The following is a 22,298-nucleotide window of genomic DNA, read 5'->3' on the forward strand; positions in this document are numbered from 1 at the left end:
TGTGTGTGTGCTGGAGGTACCATCATGGGAGATCAAGCCCGTGTAAAGTGCCACCAGGGGGAGACACTACATTACAAATACATTACAAGCACAACGATTGAAAAGAGGAACCATTTTTAAAATATATCTTTATTTCTTCAGTAAAAACATCATAAAGAAAAATTCTTACAAATTCAATCTAAAAATGTCAAAGAAATGCAAACTTCTTACTTTCTTCATTCTATCAAAACCTCAAAACATGAGAGCATTGATCTTTAAAATATTAAATATAATACAAACAGATTAAATTAACACAATTTAAAATAAATAATGTATGCTAAACATCATACCCTTCATCAGCTCATAATAAGAACATTTGAAAATGAATGAGGGCTCTCCTTGAAGGTGCTACAAAGACCCATGAGGATGGAAATGAAAGCCAAGAGAGATGCTTGACTTTGAGGACTCTTAACTATACTAATCTCCCTTCACCACCAATTCTCTACTTGGCTTTTTCAATGAGAACATCAAATGTACACAGGCAGCACATAAACTGCTAGCACTGCCAATTTCAAACCTTAAACCTAGTGTTAAAATACCCAAAAGACCGCCCTGTATACAATCCAGTTATATACATTATATACATTTATTTACATGTGAATGTTATAAAATCCCTAACCTTTAACTATAGATGCATAAGCAAATTTAAAACAAATGTAAAAAAAAATGCCTGATGGAGAACCATTCACTATCATTTGGCCATCTCTACTAGTTCTAAGGTCAGCAGTAGAAAATTATGAATAAAAGCAGAACTGAAGAGCAAAACAATACAGCCCATTTGTATAGGTAAAGATAAAAAGTAATGACAAGAAATACTATAACACTGCAGAATACCCCTTGACAGTGGCTAGTGTTTTGTTCATTTATCATACACCTGAAGCAATAGTTTGTGAGTTTCTAATATCTCTGCGATGCTTACATGGTACAGCACGGTGTTCAAAGATCTTCATGTGGCAGCGCACTAGTTTCAGCTTCTATCAGCAGTGGTTCAGGCATGTTCCTGCTATTCTTCCAAGCTGTCTAGTCGCTAACCATAGCTGAGGTTATCATCATCAGCGAGGTAGCATTTTTTATGATGCAGCACCACCTTTTGACATCTTCACCTGAAAAACACAAAAGGAGAGATAAAAAATGTGCGAAATTAACAAATATGATATAAAAGGGGTGAAGTACAAAGGAAAAAAGAATATATAAAGTGGTGGTGCATCCTACCTTCTGATGACTGATGAAGAGGAAAACGGAGACATGCCAAAAAAGGAGTGGCGCTGCTCCTGAGTTGAGGTTTTGGGTTCTCTTATGACAGGCTTGTGCTCGGGGATTTGTGCAACTTGAAATCTGAAAATTAAACAAAATACATGTACACATTGCAATACCTTTACATCTATATTTCTTCCATGACTCTATTGGTATGGCTTTACAAAGGTATTTTTCTGTTTTCCAGATTCTAACAAAATAAGTTGTGTAGACCAATATGATTCTTTCACATGTGTTTTAGTTGGTCCTTTTATTGTAGACTGCAAAGTTGTATTTAAATGTATTGATGGCTTAAAATTTAAACATAGATAATACATTTATATGAGGTAAGGATCTGACTAAGCCCTTGACCTGACAGTAGTGTATAAGAACAAAAGTCAGAATGTTAATAATTGTTATTTTCCTATTCATATAACTATAACGTAGTGCATCTCTTACCTCCCCACAGACACCACTGTCAGCTCTCCTTCCTTTCGTTCCTTCACTTGAGCCCCATCGGTTTTGTCCTGAATAGTATTTGGCACACCAGGTAGTGTATGGTGGGGGGCGTCAACACACACTTCGGCCAGCAGGGGGCTTTTCTGCTGGTCCATAGACACATTGAGGGATGGAAGGGTGAGGGATTGGGGAGCCTTGAGGGGGTCTTTAAGTGCATCCAGAGGAGGGATGAGGACAGGGGGCCACTTCCTCTGGGCACAACGGGTACACCTGTAGCCATGTCTAGGAGCCAGTCCAGACATGCCCGAGATAGTGTGGAGGTGGGACTGATGTGGGCACAGTCTGGGTAAGGAGCGGAATGTGGACAGGGGGGACATCATGGGCAACCTGGAATAAAGACCAAATAAGGAAGACATAGTTACAAAGGTTCTGTGCTATAAAATAAGGCTGGAATTGAGGCTGGAATTACGATTTCAAGTCATATGTGCTAATATTTATTTAGCCTTTTACTATATCACCTAATAGTGATGCTTAAAGATGCTCTACATAACTTTTAGTCTGGAGGAGGGCACCAGTCTGCCTTGATAGAGATATTTTAGCTTTGTCTAGAATTCCACAGTATGGCATAACACTTGCAGATAGGTTTAAAGACATACTGTGGAACATTCTTGGCAAAGCAATAACAAAGCAATAACATCTCCATGGAGACACAAAGCTGGCGTACTCTCCTCCAGAACTTCAACTAACAGTTTTGCTATAAGCTTTAGTGCACATTTAATAGTAAAAATGTTTAAATCTGTCAAGGTTGCAGCTATGACATTCAAATAGTTGGCTACGTCCACATATGCTAAGCTCTTCTCTAAGCTCCTCTGTTCTATAGCTTCCCATTGTTTTTATTGTGCAGTGACATGGACACAGCTGTGACCATGTCTGTGTAATACTAGCTGCTGGTTGACCTATAGTAGCCCTGTTTGACCTGGTAGGATCTCCCACACACACACACACACACACACATGCAGACATAGGATTTGAAGTTTTTCCAGAATGTTTATGTAAATTCCTTTATGTGTACGAGGGGAAGAATGTCCTTGAGGCCTACAGCTCACATTTTATGGCAACCCACAGTAAACCTTAAACAGTACCCTAGTGTTGAGATATAGAACTATAGGGTTAGTCTATATGAGGACTGTGATAATATTTTATTTTGAATTCATTTCTTATTCCATCTGACAATATAGTGTTTTTATTGCCTTGGAAAACAGGGTCGCCTCTCCAGATCTGACCTGTAACTTGTTGCCTGTTTGTCTCCATAGAGATGACTGTGTAGAACGTTACAGACAAAGCAATAACTCTCCAGGAAGAGAAGCAGATCAGAAAAATTACATAATGCATCTTAAATGGCCACAACTTATAACCCAAATTGGAACCACAGATACTCCTGGTCATGTAAGTAGTGAGATACAAACTATGTGACAAGGGTTGAGGGCAGTGACACATCATGATGAAGCCACATGATGAAGCCTCATGGTGGAGCACACAGGACTTACAGCTGTGTGGGTAAGGCTGACAGCTGATACTCAGCCCTGAGTCACTGCTTAAGGGCAGAACTGGCACCTCTTAATATAATTTATAGTTTATAGAAAAAGTGATTGACAACAACAAGATCACAGCTGCAGTCCATTTTCACAACATCAGTAAATACAATGTGATTATTTTAGCTTTTCAAAATGGCTATTGTCAGTTACCATAAGCTTGGGTAAAGTGAATATGAAAAACTGTGTATAGTGTTAGACGTGTGTATATTGTTCATACTTAATGGAAGAAGCTTTGCTCGTCTGTTTGCTCTCATATTCAAGCAGCAGTTCCTCCAGGGCAGCAGCATTCTCTGAAAATACATAAAACACATTTTAAGGACATGTCCGGGGTGAGGGAAGTCTGGGAGTCCCTGTTTAGACTGCTGCCCCCGCAACCCGGCCCCGGATAAGTGGAAGAAAATGGATGGATGGATGGATGGACATTTTAAACTTTTCTGGTTATTGATTTGCTTGAAATGTTCCACAGTATCGCATTAAATGAGCCCTTCTGCATCATTCAGGTACTGTGAGAGTGGTCACCTCTTTGCAGATCTGACCTAGTACTTAACCTTGTGGTGTCATCTGCTTGTCTCCATGGAGATAGAGGAGTTTAATGTCAAACTGTGGAACATTCACCAGGCAAAAACCAGAAAAGTTACACAGTCCACCTTTAAATACTTGATTATGACTATATTATATACTAAAAAATGTTTAAAAAGTAGTAGAAGTAAATGTTTCTAGTGTGCTTTACGCATAACCAAATAAATAAATGTAAATAATTAAATAAAAATATAAAAGTGCACTAAAAAAATCTACCAAATCTTGAAGGTTCGTTGTGGTATATTTCGTTTGGCAAAAGCTACTGTACATTAGCCGCTTGTACTGTGGTCATTGAAACAAGTATTTTGCCCATGACGTGTTTTAGTGGAGACTGCGGTTCTTCTATTCCCCTCCAAAGCCACAAGAGAAGCACCGATACACTGTCCCTGGCTTAAACACGAGCTGTGTTCACACTTACCCTTCTTTTCAGTGATGAGACGGACCAGGACACTGATGGTATCTTCATTCAGAATGTCATCAGAGATATAGGGGCAGTTGTTTGCTAACACACACACAAAAACATATCAGGATTACTTACTTTGAATGAGCTGCAAGGGCGTCTTTTGTTACTTAGATATTGATATGGATTCATTATTATTTGGCAATTTATGGCAATCTGAGCACCACTATATTAAAGAGAACATTCTACTACACTATCATTGTATTGTGTTTATTTATTCCGTAAATAGGGGGTATTATGCACAATTAACTTTTTGGAGCTTTCTAACATGTTATAACAATCCCCCATCAAAAACATGCCTGCTTTTATGTGTCATCCATGCATGTTTGAGTAACCTAGCGAGCTTTCCCGGGCCCTATTTCAAACTTCCTTATGGTTTGCTCAACCCACAAGCCTCATCCATGCTCCCCATCGATTTACACTTTCATGTTGCTCCATGGCAATTTTGTACAAATATACATAAGCAGGTGCAAAACAATACACTACTAAACTTGATGCAATACATACAATAATAATATAATACAATAATATACAATAAAGGTAGCATAGTGATCTAAATATGTGCTAGAAGTTAATACCCCACACAAGTAAAATACCCCCTCTTTAAGATGACAGTTTGCCATAGTGTTAATTACAGCTTTAGCAGAGCAGACAATGAGAGTGTTACAATAAATAGGGACACATATTGTCCAACTTTCCACAGTGGCACAGTTCACACAGTGCATGGGGCTGCTCAGTATTGTGTCTCAGTACATGATGGCACTGATAAGGATGGATGTGGATGACGGTGGACAGCAAATAATAGATAGGCCCCCATGTCAACCCCTGTGACCCATCCCATAATAGAAGAGTGTGAAGAGGGAGAGAGCTTTAAAACTCAGTGGCATTCATGGGGAGGCATGTTATGTGTGGCGAAGTTTTTTATAAAAGTCACAAATAAAAATCAAAGCCAGATCACAATAGCGTAGAGATACACAATGTTACAGAGCATTTTTTTTCATTCAGTAAGTAGAGAAGAGTATTTACACTATTAACAAACTAATATATAAATGTGCCATGCAAGTCTGTCTTGCATAAGAGGTGTTAGGCTATTGTTAGGCCAGGACAATAGATAGTCAGTGGTCGGAACAAGGATAAGAGCATCTATTTCAACTATTCTCTGGATGCATGTGAGACAATGTGTGGTGCAAATAATAAATACATTTATCTTTCCATTCCTAAAGATAACCACCCACCAAAAAATCAACACTGGCTGCCACTATAAAAATAATATCATCCAATAAATAAGAGGAATTTTCTTGTCACTGTGTCATAAATCTTTGAATCTACAGTTTATTACAGTCTTTTCTACTTGCTGTCCTATTACTATCCTTAGCTCCAAGTCTGTCTCTGCAAAGTCTGCCTGATATTCTCTGAGATCTGCAGAGGTAGGCCTGGCTCTGCTTTAATTTCCCCCATGGGTGTTCCTCATCGCTTGAGATGGAGTGAAATGTGCTGGGGTAAGATATGTACCACTCAGCTCAATGGAGTCCTGCCTGCAGAGGAGAATACAGAGACTACATGGCAGAGAATCAAGAATGCCAGCCATAATTCATGCTCATTAGAATAGAAAGATAAGGCACCGAAAGTGGAGCCTGTGAGGTAAAACTCTTGAGTGAATAATTGAAGCGGCTGGGAAAGGAGAGCTGGATGCACAGTCTCATGTTCAGGCACTGAGAGAAGGATAGGGTCCGAGAGACTTGAACTGGGGTGAATGGGGAAGAGAGAGACTGAAAACTGACCATGTGGGGGATGGGACTTGTTTCAGGGAGTTTCCCTAGCTTCTCACTCCACTTAAGTTTCACAACAAACAAAAAGAGACATCCTCGACAAGAAAAGATTTTAGAACCAATTTGTTTTGTTTTTTTTACAACTTAACTATCATCTTACTTGTACTTGGCAGAAACACCATAACTAAAGTGCACTAAAACACTTAAAATACAACACTACAGTAGTAATAAATACTGTCCTGAAAGTTGACAGGACTAAAATCATTCTTCCCTTTATCACAGCTGCCATAATTGCTCATAACAGCAGGCACTCTGACGTGTGTTGAAATCAGTTGCGTCTGCTGGGTCACTGTCTATCAGCTGTTCACTGAGCCCGGAGCATCAGGTGGGTAATGGGGAAAGCCAGCTTATCCTTTAAACCAGTTTATGTTTACGCAGCACACAACAGCAAAAGTCATGGGCTCAATCTGCACAGGAAACTGATACAACCAAACAGTCCTTTCCATAAAACGAACCTGTGTCAACATTGGTTATCTATATTACAGATACGCTAATAATTAACCCACCACCTGCTTGTCTCCAGATGGCAGCAGGCCAAGTTACAAGTCACAGCAAAAAAAGTTAAAGTATTTTTTAGCACTAAAATGTAATAGAATAAATCCATGTTAGATATCAACTTATCTTTAAATAAATGAAAGCTGGAACTATATATTTGTGGCAAAATATGTAGAATTTCTTTGCAAAAGTGGGGAGATTTTTTCAGTTTTTTCAGTAATGAGGTAATATTTGAGCTCTAGCGAGTAGAATAAATAACTTCTTTGACTTATTATTGGTTCATTCTTTTGCAGCTCAGGCCTTTTAATGATAAGGTATATTTAAAAACAGGTTCACTGGGATGATCCAGCTTTGTGTAGGTGGCATTAAGTAGTTTCAATATTATCATTTATTGCAATATTTCCTTGTAGCGATATATCATGCCTCACAATATTTTATCATGACAGGACTAACTTTGGCAGCCGCAGAACAGAAAAAAGGTTGCACGTTCACAAAAATGAGCTGTAGAACTTTTTTAGAAAATCTCTACAAAAGATGAGGATAATAATAAAGACAATAATAGAAGTATTGTTCAGTTTGAGACCTTCAAAAAGTGACCTCTATCAAGTTTCTTATGATTCTGAATGGTATTATTAGCGCGACCATTACGCAACCTACCCTCACTTGACTTTCGCTTACATAAAAGAGTATTACATTATGTGCTAGGTCTATAACGTCCACACTCTAGGGGATCACAAAGCCGTTTATTGCAACTTAATACCACAACACTCAAAAAATCTACTCTAAGGGACTAAAACTTGACACCGAAGGAGGAGACAGGGACATGGGTGATAATGGAACTATGAAACGAAATGTGGGTGTACCTCGTTTACTGTGAATGCAACATGGATGGCCTATATAAAAGAAAGAAAGACAGACGTGTGACAGTGAATTAAAAAACAACAAATTTAAAATATATTACAAAAACAATCCAAACTTAAAGAGACATGAGGAAATAAGTCTTACTCTATTTGTGTGCACCTTTACTTGTTGTTAAATTATATAACAAGTAAAGGTGCACTCTGTAACTTTTCTGATGAGGGGCCTGCCACTTAATCAGTTCCATGGAGATGTTATTGTTTTGCCTAGAATGTTCCACTATATGCCATTAACTTATCTGTCTCCATGAAGACAAGCAAGAGACATAAGGTTACAGGTCAGTTTTATGGAGAGGCAATCCAACTCACAATATGAATGCATTTTTTTTTTTAAGTAATACAAAAGCATAATTCAATGAATGCAAGATAGCTACAACCAATACGTACTCTGGAACATTCCAAACAAAGCAAGAACATGTCCATGGTGATGTGCCCTCCACAAGAAACGTTACGTAATGCACCTTTAAGTTCGAAATGTTGCAGTATTACATTTATTTTATCCTTTTTGAATTTCTATTTATCTTTCATTCAAGTATATTTCATAAGCTAGCTTAGTTCGCACGTCATTCAAATAATTGGTCGATGGGAATGCTATTTTAGTCCTTTACAAAAAGCAAAATAGCAAAAATAACACTGTCTGCATCCACCCACAGCTAGGTCAAAGTTTAAAACAGCAAAGATTATCATAACGGTGGATACAATGCCATGCCGCCACAGTGCATAGATAGGGATTCCTGCTTTCTATTGTACTGTATTGTACTGGTTTGGACTTTGTCTTACCGTCTTTCTGTGGTGAGGCCATTTCAGGGTCCGCTCCCTCCTTTTCAGCCATGCAGTTGTAGCCTTTCTTCTTGAGGATATTGCAGATAAGGATGCCCAAGAGGCCCATAACGCAGAAAATAGGCACCAATGCAAAAACAGCATACTCTGCGGTCTTCTCTTCAGCGCTGCGAACCACTGTGCCGTTTACTGGTCCCCCTGTGCCAGCCGAGGTCCCCTTAGCAACTGTACGCACTGGCCGTGAATGCATAGTTTCTGGGAAATAAAGAGAAGACGAAATAAAACGGTAAAAAAATACAATTGTTAAGTTTAGTTTTTCTGCAATATTAAGAGTCATACATACTTTCAACACACGGACTTTGGTTGGATCCTTCTGTTGAGAATAACCTGGAAAAGTCAGGAGAAAACTTTGAAGGGAATGTTTCTAGGGGCCGGCAATCTAATGCACATTTGAATAAAACCAATCATAGAGAGCTAAGCAATACATCAGCTTGTCTGCTCTATTCATAATAGGAAGAATGGGAGACACATTCAGGACATGCATTTTGTTTGATTTGCAAGTAGTTCCACAGAGAGTAATGGTACATGCTGCTGTTAGGTTGTCTCATTATTATGCTAAAATTTTAAGACAGATACTATTTTGAATACACATTTACTGGAAAGACAGGTAATATGTGGACAAGCAAAGGCAGACTGACCCTGGCAGACAGTCTCCGCACTGTGCATCTGAGGCCACAGTGCCCGGGGTCGCCACACTTCGACCAATCAGCTCACAGGAAAGATGTGGACGGCAAAGTTCAGAATCCAGGGCGTCTGAGAAGGTCCCCACTGGACATGACTGACAGCTCACCTCTTCTGCTGGAGACTGGATCTCTGCACAAGCCTAGAAAAGAAGTTATTTGAATCCATTATAAAAGACAGATACGATAAAATGTTGATGCCGTATTTTGATTTTCTTTTTTTACACATATTGCTACTAAAGTGATCACTGATTAGCAATTTATCATTATTAGGATTAACAATGGAAGAATTGAAATATGAACTGCTAAACAAATAGATTCCCTGCATTTTAGAGTATGTTTCTAGAGATGTAATACATTTCCCATATATATTTTTCTTTTTGTCTGCAGAGAACTACCTCCTTAGTAATTGCATTGTGATGAATTGTGGAGCTCTATTTTAAAAATGGTTTAGCAGTAGACGACCAATGCCATGTTCAGAGCCGTTCACAGGGAATCTAAGAATTAAGAGCAGACTTTAAAATGAGCTTGAAAGCTTTCTCTATTGCTGCATAACTTCGTCAGGAAACCATAGGATTAAATTAACTACCAGTTACAGTTTAATGTTTCATATTGTTAATGCATCTTTAGATCCATAAGAGTCTTACTTTTGAAGGCTGCTGTCCAGGAGGGCATTGGACACAGACACAGCCCTCCCCCCACCGACACTGCACTGCTGCAGCCCCACCACAGCCAAACACCTGCACATAGCACACAAAGAGATCAGCAAAAATACAACTTTAAAACCAATTAACCAATTACAGAACAAAATCGCCATATTCTAATGTAAAGTTGCATGTCTATGTATTGTGCTTCAAACAGATTGGACTTCATTTGATATACTGCCTGATTTCACTGTCAATTTGACGCAATGCAATATGCTTTTTTGGGGCAGTAGTAGTTGATAGAGTGTTTGTCCATTGATCCGAAGGTTGGCGGTTTGAATCCCGCTCTCTACATAAAACATTGGTATTGGTAGAGCGATCAGATCCACTGAACCATCAGAATATCTGGTCTTTGCAGAGGAAATATATGGTACTTGATTGTGAAGTCTTGAAACCCTATTACATACTTTATTCAACTCTGATTGGATAAATTACAATGTAGATTAATAAAAATAAGCTGTTAAGTTCATTATTTTTGTTTTTGTTCCACTGCTTTTTCAATCAGGCAACTTTTCTGTATTCTGTACCAGTGTATTGTGATAATGATCAAATCCATCAAGGTTTCAACAAACAAATTAAGTGCCCCCAAAACTGGTAATTTTGTAAACAGCTGTCATCATTTTTACCGTGAGAAGGACAAGAGTAGAGCAGCAAAGGTGGTTCCTCGTCATCTTCAATGTATTCTTCTATGTACATATGATCTGTAAGAAATATACAGCACATTTATTATACATGACTACATTTTAAATCATTCCACAACTTTAATTTAAAGTTTAACCTGGCTTAAGCTCTGTACACACACATAAAAAGACAATGCGGTACACTTGCTTTGCTCAACACCTGAGTCACTTGTGTTCCAGTTGTCAGGCAGCAGAAAGCAGCCTGGAGTGGCGTAAATAGCATTTAGCATGAATCAGAATCTGTTTAAGGACTTGAGAGGATGCATGGAAAGTTTCACAGCAACTATTTGTAGGTTATAGTACATGCTGCAACAGAGATAAGCCATGTCCATGTCGTAAAGTAAAATGGGGAAGTCAGGAGATGTCAGGACTCAACTACAACCACACAATTTTCTTTGACAAGGTAAAATCAGCTATTTACTATTTGAAAGCTTAGATAAATCCAAGCCATATAAACAAGTCTGCAGACACAAAAGAAAGAGATAATCAAAGATAGGTGTGCTAATGTACATACCCCAGATTTGCAAGTGAATACTCTTGTCGCCGTGGCAACTTGGTAAAGATGCTCTGCTACTTCTCGTGTATCAGAAACTAACTTCAAAGGAGGCTACTGGTAAGAAATCTTTAAATGTTCAAATATATGGAACTAGAAAAGTGACAGATCTGATGTTACCTAGCTGTCTTATAGTGTAACAGGGACCACAGACACCTCCCATCACCTCTGAGGCATGCCTCTTCCAACTCGCAATGAGCCAAGAAAAATAGTGATGTGAAGGAGAGGATCACCTTTAACCACAATCCAAAACACGGCAAACAGTCATTGGGCCAAATCAGCACTTTTCAGCCATGGACAGTCAAGGTTGCCAAATATCATACAGTGAATTCAGCCAAATGCTCAATTATGATTATAAGGACAAGCGATAAAAACTGTAATGGGTTTGTGATTTGGGACGTGCTAGTGTTTTAATGACAAGATGAAACTCAGGCAGAATTTTAGGAGGAAAAATGAAATTAAAGTTTATTAAAGCGAAGGGGTCATATATAGGCCTAAACATCAAGCTTTAGTAAAAAAACAGAAGTATTGATTCATTGAATTAACAGATAGATTGTATAGTTAGAGGCCTTCTCTCAAAATTAACCACACTTGATGATGCCAATGTTTGAATCAGAATTTATTTTATTGGGTAATCATCAGATGCGGGTAGTACTCAGTTATATTTACTAAGTTGCATTTCCTTGAGTAACTTGTACGTTTCAAAGAACTTTTCAAGCAGAATACCTTTTTCTCCTACTTGAGTTATATTTTCATTGAAGTAACAGTGCTTTTACGTGAGTAAATGTTTTGGTTTCTCTTGACAAAAGCTTTATGTTGACAATATGAAATGATTTGAATGTTTGTGATTATTGCACCTCTCCTTCAGATATGATTTATATGATTTAGTTTGTCTAATTTCTGCATATAAATACCAGATTGTGTGTATTAGTTCATGTTTTGGCAATTTACATTAACTTTAATTATTATTACGTCCCAACAGTTACTCTTTAAGCTACTCTCACTGGAGTAGTACCTTTCTCAAATATAATTTTTTACTCTTACTTGACTAATTTCTTGAACCACTCCTATGTACATTGACTTGAGTAACAGTATTTTGAAGTAGCATTACTTTTACTCGAGTAGAATGTTTGGCTGTAATCATTATTATCATTTTAGTGATAAAATGATAATTTTATCACTCCCTTTCAACTATTTTCAGAATCAAACTGCAGTGGAGCAATTTATTCTCAAACAACTGGCATAATCCTAACCTGTAAATAACACAACTATTAGATTTGTCATTTTGTGCATATAGGTGCAAATTACAAAACAGGAAACAAATTAGGGACATTTAAAGTGTTATAGGAGATTGCTGAGTTTTACCAACTTGTAAAACAGTAATTATACCTAAAAGCTAGCTTCCTTGCTTGACACATGCAAATAACAAGCCGTGACAACATCAGATGACCAGTGACGCTGCATGTTTTGTTCAGTGGAGCTAAAATTAGTAATCAAAAAGACATTTTGGCCTGGGCATGACAAAAACAGGCATAATATTTGGTTGCCGTGGTTTTTGGGCTTTGGGCCTTTTTCTGCTCCTCTGATGTCACTCTAAAGCCAACACGATGAATGTGCAAAGGAAGGAAGAGACCACAAAAGAGGAAAGACAAGGATGAGTGATGCTTTGAGCTGGAGGTGAGTGGGCAGGACTCAGATGAGAAGTACACAGGGGTCAAGCCAGGGCCAGGTCTACTGGAGGACAATGAGACAACAGGAATCTGCCTATGACGCTACCGAGGACAATCCAACGCTCTATTTTAGTGTGACAAAATTATCTCGTCATGCTTACACATCGTGAAAGGGCACTGAGTTTGAATATTTTCTAAGTCATTGGAGTTTAACAGTGTTTGGTTTGTAATGTCAGAGCTCATTGATTCTCAGAGTTCAACAGTCGAAGTACCATGAATGAATCTGGGTTTAAAATCATGACTAAACTGAAATAAATGAGGATTATATTTGGATTAAAGCCATCATATGTAACGTCTTAGGCTATAATATTCCACACTACAGCTTGCCTGGCAAATCCAGAAAGCTATCCGTCTGTATTTTTTAAATAGATTGGTATCAGTCTAGCACCCACGTCCTCCATTGCGTCTCAAGACCGGTCAAACGTGATCATGCAATCAGATCTGTGTTTTTCCGTGACTCATGTGAAACGAAAGATCTTATTGGTCAGTTTAGTGCTTTGCTAAGCGATTCTGCAAAAAAATACGTGATGTTTTTCAGCCTTCTGTGATATATTTTTTTCTTTATTATTTTCGTAGCCAGTGGATTAGCCAATGTCCCCCGATTGGCAATCACACCCATCTGAAAACGGGGAGATTAACCAGTGACCAGACTCATTAAAGTCTTTGTATCAAATATTGAAGTGTGTGTTCTCGATCACAACAGTGTGGCACAAAACCTAAAGATAATCTATTTCTGTGTGATGTTCCACCTCAGAAAGTTACATATTACTGCTTAAAACCAAGGCTAAATAAAACTAAGAACTGTAAACTAGTACAACAAGATCTAAACCAGGATTAAAGTCAGTAGTATACTTCCAGAAAAGTCCCAGGTACTTCCACTTGTGTTTGAGAACCATAGCTTAGAACTGTGGAGTAAATGTCAGCCAATCAAAAGAGTTTACAATATACAGATTTATACTTCGGGTGAAACTAAATTGAGAAATAGGGATGATACTTCATGTAATCTCGAGGTTACAGGAGGCTTTCTGGTTTGTACTAGACAGATCAACGTGTAGACAGTTTTTCTTTTCTTTTTTTTTTTTTTAATCATTTTAACTTGTATTAAAATGGCATATCAAACAATCTAATAAATGTGTGCAGGAAAGTCATTGTAAATTACATTAAGCTGACCTGCTTATTGGTACAAGATGAACAAGTGGGCATGCAAGTGAAATGAAGAAGAAGAAGATGAGATCACAAGAGAAGTTTGTTTGATACTAGTACAAACATGGATCACTAGACAATACTGGTGTCACCTATTGCAGCATCAAATTTGACTTAACTTAAAGAGCCATATTACGATACTTTCTGATTTATGTTAAAATGTTGTTTCTTCATCAAAAAACATACATGGAGTTGTGTTTTGTTTCATTCACATGTTTAACACACAAACCCCGCATATTTAGTTCTTCTCTCAAAAAGAAAACTCTCTGTTCCACCTTGTGATGTCATGTGATACTACAGGAAGTGCTCCACTGTGTTTATAGACTCCATATAGACATTCACTAGAATCATTTGGATATTTTCAGCCCTGGAGTTGCCAATCTTTACTGAACAAAAGTTAAAAAGTAGCTGTTAACTTGAAAACTACTACGTCATGACATCACAAGGTGAAACTTAGCATTTTGGGCTTTGGAGATGTTGACAAACTAATAATGCAGGATGGCTCAAACATGTGTGAATGAAACAAAACAACTGAGTATGCTTTTGATGGGGTATCTAACATGGCTTAAACCTCACAAGAGTCAATTTGGCATAATATAGGACCTTTATAGATTTGTAATACTGGTAATATGACGTTCAAAGTTGCTGCACTAGCCAGACATATTTTGGACAGTAGTAGATGAGTAGTTAACCTGTCTGGTGAATTGTTATGTCAACAGATTCTTAACTAATTTGCTCCATTTGTCCACAGCACCTTCCTGACTTAATACTTGTCATTTTTGAAACATCACACTAAAATCTTCAAATTCCTGTGATTTGAGCTGTAAATCTGCAATCATGTTCAACATGATGACAAACACAGACTCAAGGATTAACTGAGGTTGAGAAATCTTTTATTTTTTTGCTCATAAAAGCTCCTTAATCTGTTATTTTGTGTGACACATTGTTTTGGAAAAAAGACACATTACGCTGTTTATTGCTAGGTAGGTACAATTTAAAGTTTTTAAAGAGATTTCAAAGCCAAAAGTCAAAGAACAAACATCTTCCCAGTTTGGAGCATAGAGCGGATTATTTAGCAACAATTTTCAGGATTTTTTTCTCATTGATTCACCCATAATTTTGTAATTTTTTGAAAATAGTTTTGTGTTTTGATTTGGTCAAAACAGTGCAGTCAAAAGAACAGTGCAGTCAAAAGTTTAGTTATATGCTTGTCAACCCCAGATAAACTGATTCATTGAATTATAGGCCTGTCATGATAACAAATTTTGAAACAGGATATATAGTTACAGAGAAAAATAAGTAAAAAAGTACTTTAAACCACTGTCAAAAAGCAGGACAACTTCAGTGAACCTGTTTTTAAATAGACAATATCATTAAAAGGCCTGAGCTGCAACAAATAAATAGAAGAATGAACTACAGCTCAAATCTTATCGTATTACCTAAAAATGGAAAGAAATTGTACACATGATAAATACTGAACCCCAAAATAGTAGTAGTATAGTAGTAATTACCATGACAGGCCTAGTAAAACCTATGCCATATTAATAAGAAGCACATGATTAGTTTTCTAGTTTGAATTAAAAGCGTTCCTGTCCTTCCGATGTACTTTTGTTTGTTAATAAAAGACAAATATATTGATACTAGATATTAATAATAACTGACCATGCCACCCATCAGGCTACGCGCAGTGGTCAGTCACGAGGAAGACCTTTTTTGTAAAACACATGCACATTAACTTGAACATAATGGAAAAGAACTGAGCCGGCAAGACAAAGGTTTAAGCTAATGACCCAGCACTGGACCGGAGACACGGGTGGACTTTCAGATAATATGCATGTGTATGTCGCCTGCGTTATAGGGACAACCATACCCTCTGTTTGAGCGAATGGAGGTGCCCATTACTGGTGAGGAGGAGGCCGAAGTACGCCAGCGCTGCACACGCTCTCATTATGGACAGTGTGCACATGTCTGCGGATGTGGCTCTGCCCTAGTACCGCTGAGATGCCGCCGTCAAGGTTTCCAATGGAACTGGACACTAAACCCGCTCAGCCTCTCTTGTATCTGCTGCTTACACGGTTGGTCAGATGTCCACTGACCTGAGTGACTGTACTATTGGCGGTTTCTACAGTACTTCACAGATACACTGGCATTGGTTCTGTAATGTAGTGGTGAAAGGTAACGAAGTAAAAGTAGTAAAGTATCTATTTTAGGTATCTGTACTTTACTTAAGTACGTTTTACAGTGGATACTTTCTACTTTTACTTCACTACATTTGAGAGCAGGTATCTGTACTTTCTACTCTACTACATTTTTGAACTGGACAAAAAATAAGTACTTTTCATTTGATTTGTGTTTTTTTTTAAACCATATTCATGTTAACATCCTGACTGAAGTTTTTGAGTTCAATGTTCAGATTTGAGGAAACAGCAAATTCATAAGACATTGATTCATATTGTTACTGTTGACCAAAATATGTATCATTTTTAAATCAATATCACTACATTTAACACAACAAATGAACAACACTTGGGTGAAATACTTTTACTTTTTACTCTTAAAGTATATTTTTAAATGGCTACTTACTTTTACTTAAGTAGATTTTTAATGTGATACTTCTACTTTTATTTGAGTAACTTTTTACCTCTGTATCTGTACTTTTACTTAAGTAACAAAAATTAGTACTTCATCCACCACTAGTGTAATGTAGTGAAAGATGATTCATATTACTGGTAGTAGTTTTCAGATTCTTTTCAGATAATTATGTCATAATACCAGATGGGGGGCAAGAACCAGTTTCCTGCAGTCATTCCCTGTACTTTGCTATGAAATATTGAAAAATTGACAAATGTTGAACCTGATCATTTCATTAGTGATAAGACGTCAGACCTCGCTGTATTACAAAATAAATCTGCATTCTAACAATATTCATTTTAGCTGTCTTCCCTCATCTGTACTAAATATTATCGCCCTATTGAACGTTGTGAGGTCATCTGAAACCCACTAATAAGATATATGGGTGGTGTGCAGCATCCTTATTTGCTAAATTTGAAATCAATTGTATAAATCGTTCTGGCCCTCACTTGCGTTAGTTCTCATTTGTACTCGTAAATCATTGTTTAGTCCAATTACTGTAGACGTCCTATATCTATATCCCCGGGGTTTGTCTGGCCAGAGGTAGGCATGGGACGATATTGAAACTTGGTGTCACGATTAACATGGCCAAAATAATTGCAATTAACGATTATATCACAAAACTGATTAAAGTTTGAATGTTCAAACAACTGTTATATTTAATTCAGTTCAAGTTTATTTATATAGCACATAAAAATAACTTCAGCTGACTAAAGTGCTTCAAAAAATAAATATAGAGATAACACGATGCATAGGAAAAGAACAATAACACAAAGATAGTATTAAATGCCAGGGAGAAGAGGTGGGTTTTCAGTCTAGTCTTAAACTGCATTAAAGACTGAGAGGGTCTATAGTATTGTACTTTGTCATTATTAAAAACAAGAATGATCTAGAAGAGATCATAAGGGAGAAGTTGTTTTTTATGCATATTCTGGTGGTACAATGATGATTCTCATGATAATATAAATGAACGATTGTTGTGTTTTATCATGATAAACAATATTATTGTCATGGTCCCATCCCTAGTCAGAGGGTCAGGTCATCAAAAATAAGATTTACAGAAAGCAAAGTAAAAATTCCACATAGGAGATTGGAAGAGGTGTATAGGAACAAAAAGTATACTCAAATCCGCTGTTTGTTTGTCGGAAATAAATGCTGGTAAGTAATAATTACATCAAGGCCTTTGTAGGGAAACCAGTTTGGGAACCACCGGCAGCTGATCTGAAATTTGAAACATAATAGAAATCAATGAAAGGTTATTCCTGGCAAGAAGTGTTGTTTGACAAGGAACTACCGTGTGTAAACCCAGGAGATGCAATCATAACTGAGTCCAGATTTTGCAATGTACTTTTTGCCACTGTTGAATGAAATGATATGCTGGTTTAGTCAAAATGATTAGTCAGCGGTTTGGAAACGTCTGTATCACTGGTGACCTCAGGGTTACAAAGGCCCTGTCCAAACACACAGACTGCTTAAATACACAGACCGGGGATTGTGCCTCGTCACAAAGACACAGATGAACAGTGCAGAGCTGTGGATTTCATATGTGGAGCCAAATACAACCAGCTAGTCCCAGTGCCCCATACAAATGATTGTAAGCATTTCCAGACTTTCAGCAAAGAATAATGAGAAATGTGAGTATCTCTATTTCAAAAACTTACATACTGTACCTTTAAATAGGGAACTACTGGGAAATGGGGTCAAAACCTCACAAATGTTAGGAAGTTGATGTTTCTACAGGCAGTGACAAAATGCCTTTACAAATGCCAACATAAAGAAACAGCAGATCTATTGTGACAACAAACATTTGGGATGCTTACCAAGAACTGAAGACAACCAAAACAAAGTTAGCCAATATAATATAGAACAATTCAACAGATAACTGCAGCTCATGCAATTATAGACAGGATCACTAGCACAACAAACCATTGTCTTTGATAAGATGCATTTACCGTGTTCACACACAAAGAGCTGTGACTTCCAGGAAGTGACCCTTTTCCTCCACTTTTGTAAGCACAAATGTGTAAACTCTAGTATTTAAATGACAGATTGCATTATGGTCACTGCCTGGTAGAGTGAACTTGTTGACATGTATCTGGCAGTAGGCTGTGCCTTGTAGGCCTGTCACGATAATTACAATATCGACTTATCGTTCAATACATGACAGATAGAGCATCATATCGTAGGTACATTCTCTTTGTACTAGTAGGGAATTTTTCTTATTTTTCTGTTCTATGATTAGATTTGAGCTGTAGAGGTTTGAATAAATAACTTCTATGACTCATTACAGACACAAACTAACCAATAGTGTTAGTTTGTATCTGTGTGTTTTTAACTTTATTATACATTTAGAATAGTTTGTGGGGGTAATTCTACTTCAGGGTTGTTGTGCCAGTGGATTAATGAATTAGTTTTAATATAATCATTTATAGTCTATATTTTCTTTAGCTCTTTATTGGCCTTCAAACTGTGTCCTTGTGACAGGCTGACAAGCTTGAAGCAGCTCAAGTGTGGTGACTACACTGTTGGATCAAACTGATGCTTTTGAAATGTCCCCACAATGTCAGTGGGATCAAAATTCTGTGTAATAAATAAGTACTTTCATTTGTCTTGACAAGTTAGTAACTCTTTCTCTAGGGCACCTGTCGTATGCACTTTGAGTCATGTGTTCCAGGTGTATAGTGGCCAGCATCTATTAGAAGAGATCTACCGAGGGTAGAAAGTGGGAGATGATCTGGCAAAAGGTGATCCGCCATTAACACAATTTGACGCTTAGGAGAAGCTTATGGTATTTTGGATACAAACTGTGTGTTTGTCACAAATAGAGTCAAAAAGATGCAGCTCAATCCCAAACTAAAACATAAAATATGTAAAATATTTTCAAGCTACCGTGACTGTAAAATGTGAGTGTAAATTTGGATATACAAGTACATGTTACAGTAAATAGGAATGGCCATTCTTCCAGCATTTTCTCTGAGATGTTCATGTCCAGGCCTCTGGTAATTACACGCCTCTCTGCCATGGTGCATGTGCAGCCCTGTATCTGCGGTCTGGAAAGTGGAATTTCCTTGGCACACATATGCCCGGCTGTCTGACTTTGGCATGGAAATGCTCTGGCCTTTTGCCAAGTCTGGAGGTCCTTCCAACCACTTTGGTTTGATAAATAGACACAGTTAATTGATGGGCAAATTAAAGAGACAAGACCTTTTTTTAAACTACAATCAGTCAGGCTCTTATAACAGGCCAGTGGGAGCAAAAAGAAAGAAGAGTTTTACACATGAACCTAATTTTATCCCTTTAGTGACACACCCAGGGCCTATAGAGTGGGAGTCCAAACAGTTCATACTAACCCACACTGCTAAAACCCTGTTTTAAAGAATTTGAGTAGGCTATATCAAAGGTCATCATGTCACATTTATCTCTTTTTAAAGTGTGAATTACTCATCAACTGAGCTTGTGGCAGTCTTTTAATCAATAGATTTCCAACAGGTCTATGTGAGTTATCTATGGTATCTTACACTTATATAACAAATAGGATAAAGTAAGTTATTCTTGTTAACACAGGAAAAGAAAGAAAAGCAAGGTAAGCATCATCATCAGGACTATGTGCTGTCAAATAACTAATGCAACACGACATCTTCTTAGACGATTGTACCAAACTTTGTATGTGTATTTTGTTATCCATATGATGAGCAACAGCCTATTTATCACGCGCTGTCTAGAACTGTTGCCTATACATTTGGTACTTGAACGAAGAGTTATTGAAGGTTCTATCCAAACAACCCTGATATCAGATATGATGCGGTCAGATAAAGTCATAAAACACTCGACCGCCGTGCGTAAAAGTGGTTACAATGGATTAGCGGTGAGACAAACCACACACGAGCAGACACTGTCTAACTTTCCACCAAACTACCGGCTTCAGCGACCGTTCACCCCAACATTCTCACTGCCGGGTGGAAAAAGTTCTCGTACTTACCGGTTTGGTGAATAAAAGCGGTCAAAATCACTGGTCCCGTTTAGACATGATCCGTTGAGGAAAGTGGGAGAAACGTTTGGGAAGAAACCAAAACCACAGTGCCGGTAACGAAGGTTCCCGCTCGGGAGTATCTTGTCTGCAAAAAAAAACAAAAAACAATCCAAACGGCGAGCTGGCGTAGTGAGCTCACAGTGCGTCATCACTGCAAGATGAAACCCCCGTGTGCGCAGTGTGCGTGTGCGCGTAACTCCCTGCCCGACTGTTCCCAGCAGCGTCAGAAAGTGTGGGAGCTGTTTTACTAATTCCACTATAATATTTTTAAATAATATTAACCACGATGAGATAGGCTATTAGGGATTTACTTATGAAGTAAAGGTTACTACAGGACTAAACCAGGTCTAAACCGGGACTAAACCGGGACAAAACAGGGACCAAACCGGGACTAAACCAGGTCTAAACCGGGACTAAACCAGGACTGAACCAAGACTGAACCAGGTCTAAACCAGGACTAAACTAGGACTAAACCAATAATAAACCAGGTCTAAACCAGGTTTAAACAAGGTCTAAACCACGACTAAACCAGGTCTAAAACAGGACTGAACCAGGTCTAAATCAGGTCTAAACCAAAACTGAACCAGAACGGAACCAGGTCTAAACCAGGACTAAACCGGGACTAAACCAGGACTAAACCACGTCTAAACTAGGACTAAATCATGTCTAAATCAAGTCTAAAACAGGTCTAAACCATGTCTAAACCAGTTCTAAACCAGGACTAAACCTGGACAAACCAGGTCTAAACCAGATCTAAACCAGAACTAAACCAGGATGGAAATAGGACTAAACCAGATCTAAACCAAGTCTACAATCAGGACTAACCCAGGGCTAACCCAGGACTAAACCAGAGCTTCACCAGGACTGAACCAGGTCTAAACCAGGTCTCAATCAGGACTAAACCCGGTCTAAACCAGGACTAAACCAGGTCTAAACCAGGTCTAAACCAAATTAGTTATATCATCACTTGTACTTAGTTACATTGTCATTCACATTTTAGGTAATATATTTACTATAAAATACAGTTGCCTAACTTGTTTGAGGCTTAAATATACAATTTGTAACTTTTCTGGTGGAAAGTCATCAGGCTAATATCCATAGAGATGTTATTGCTTTGTCTGAAATGTTTCTCACATCTCACAGGAAAGACAAGCAGAAAATCCATAGTGGACCTTTATGTGATTTAAAGATATACTTATCTGAAATAGGGTGACACTACAAACACCATTGACTAAGATGCAGCTGACTTGACTCACAGAATGACAGAGCTCCATGGTCCATCGCATTTACATACTGAGAGTGGACTGTAGTACTGTGGGCTCAAACGCTGTGTTCATGAATGAGGACATGGTTGGGTGTCTTCAATAGGACCATTCTTAGAGGGTGACTTTATTCAACGTGGGGTGATCATATCTCAGTATACTTCATTGTGGGTCAGTGGGTGGAAAGCAGGCTGGGAACTGTGTCAGTATCAAAGCTCCTTATGTCATTTGTCGTAAAACAAAATTAGTTTTATTGAAAAGAGAATTGAAAGAGTTGTGAGTTTTGGTGAAATCATGTGGTGGTAATAGTTGATGCCTCTCAGTGATATTTCATTGTTTAGTTGATTGAATTTTGAAAGAGAAAAGAAGTTTTACAAAG

At 37.9% G+C, this 22,298-nt stretch overlaps 1 protein-coding gene across 2 annotated transcripts; it reads right to left on the reverse strand.

Annotated features, from left to right (window-relative positions):
* Positions 1 to 111: 111 nt before the first annotated feature.
* On the reverse strand, positions 112 to 20,744 carry relt (RELT TNF receptor). Of its 2 annotated transcripts, none has more exons than XM_033977460.2 (11): positions 20,607 to 20,744; positions 10,457 to 10,531; positions 9,774 to 9,866; positions 9,085 to 9,269; positions 8,730 to 8,773; positions 8,387 to 8,641; positions 4,324 to 4,407; positions 3,544 to 3,616; positions 1,732 to 2,118; positions 1,252 to 1,374; positions 112 to 1,142 (listed from the first exon to the last, which is right to left on the reverse strand). In XM_033977460.2, the coding sequence occupies exons 2-11, from the start codon at positions 10,499 to 10,501 to the stop codon at positions 1,139 to 1,141; spliced, it is 1,293 nt and encodes a 430-aa protein (XP_033833351.1). In that variant the 5' UTR covers positions 10,502 to 10,531; positions 20,607 to 20,744; the 3' UTR covers positions 112 to 1,138. The 2 variants fall into 2 exon arrangements, with proteins under 2 accessions (XP_033833351.1, XP_055081931.1); XM_055225956.1 differs by lacking the exon at positions 20,607 to 20,744 and adding an exon at positions 11,025 to 11,142.
* Positions 20,745 to 22,298: the final 1,554 nt, after the last annotated feature.

Source organism: Periophthalmus magnuspinnatus, chromosome 13 (assembly GCF_009829125.3).
Source record: "Periophthalmus magnuspinnatus isolate fPerMag1 chromosome 13, fPerMag1.2.pri, whole genome shotgun sequence".
In the NCBI taxonomy this organism is placed as follows: Eukaryota; Metazoa; Chordata; class Actinopteri; order Gobiiformes; family Gobiidae; genus Periophthalmus; species Periophthalmus magnuspinnatus.

Bases quoted from the DNA above. Each gene is read 5' to 3' on its own strand.
- relt (XM_033977460.2), bottom strand. From the start codon at position 10,501: ATGACGAGGAACCACCTTTGCTGCTCTACTCTTGTCCTTCTCACG. The intron at 9,270-9,773 runs GTAAGACTCTTA...CTTCTTTTCTAG, and splicing joins CTGGACAGCAGCCTTCAAAA to GCTTGTGCAGAGATCCAGTC. The intron at 8,642-8,729 runs GTATGTATGACT...TTTATTTCCCAG, and splicing joins CCAAAGTCCGTGTGTTGAAA to AAACTATGCATTCACGGCCA.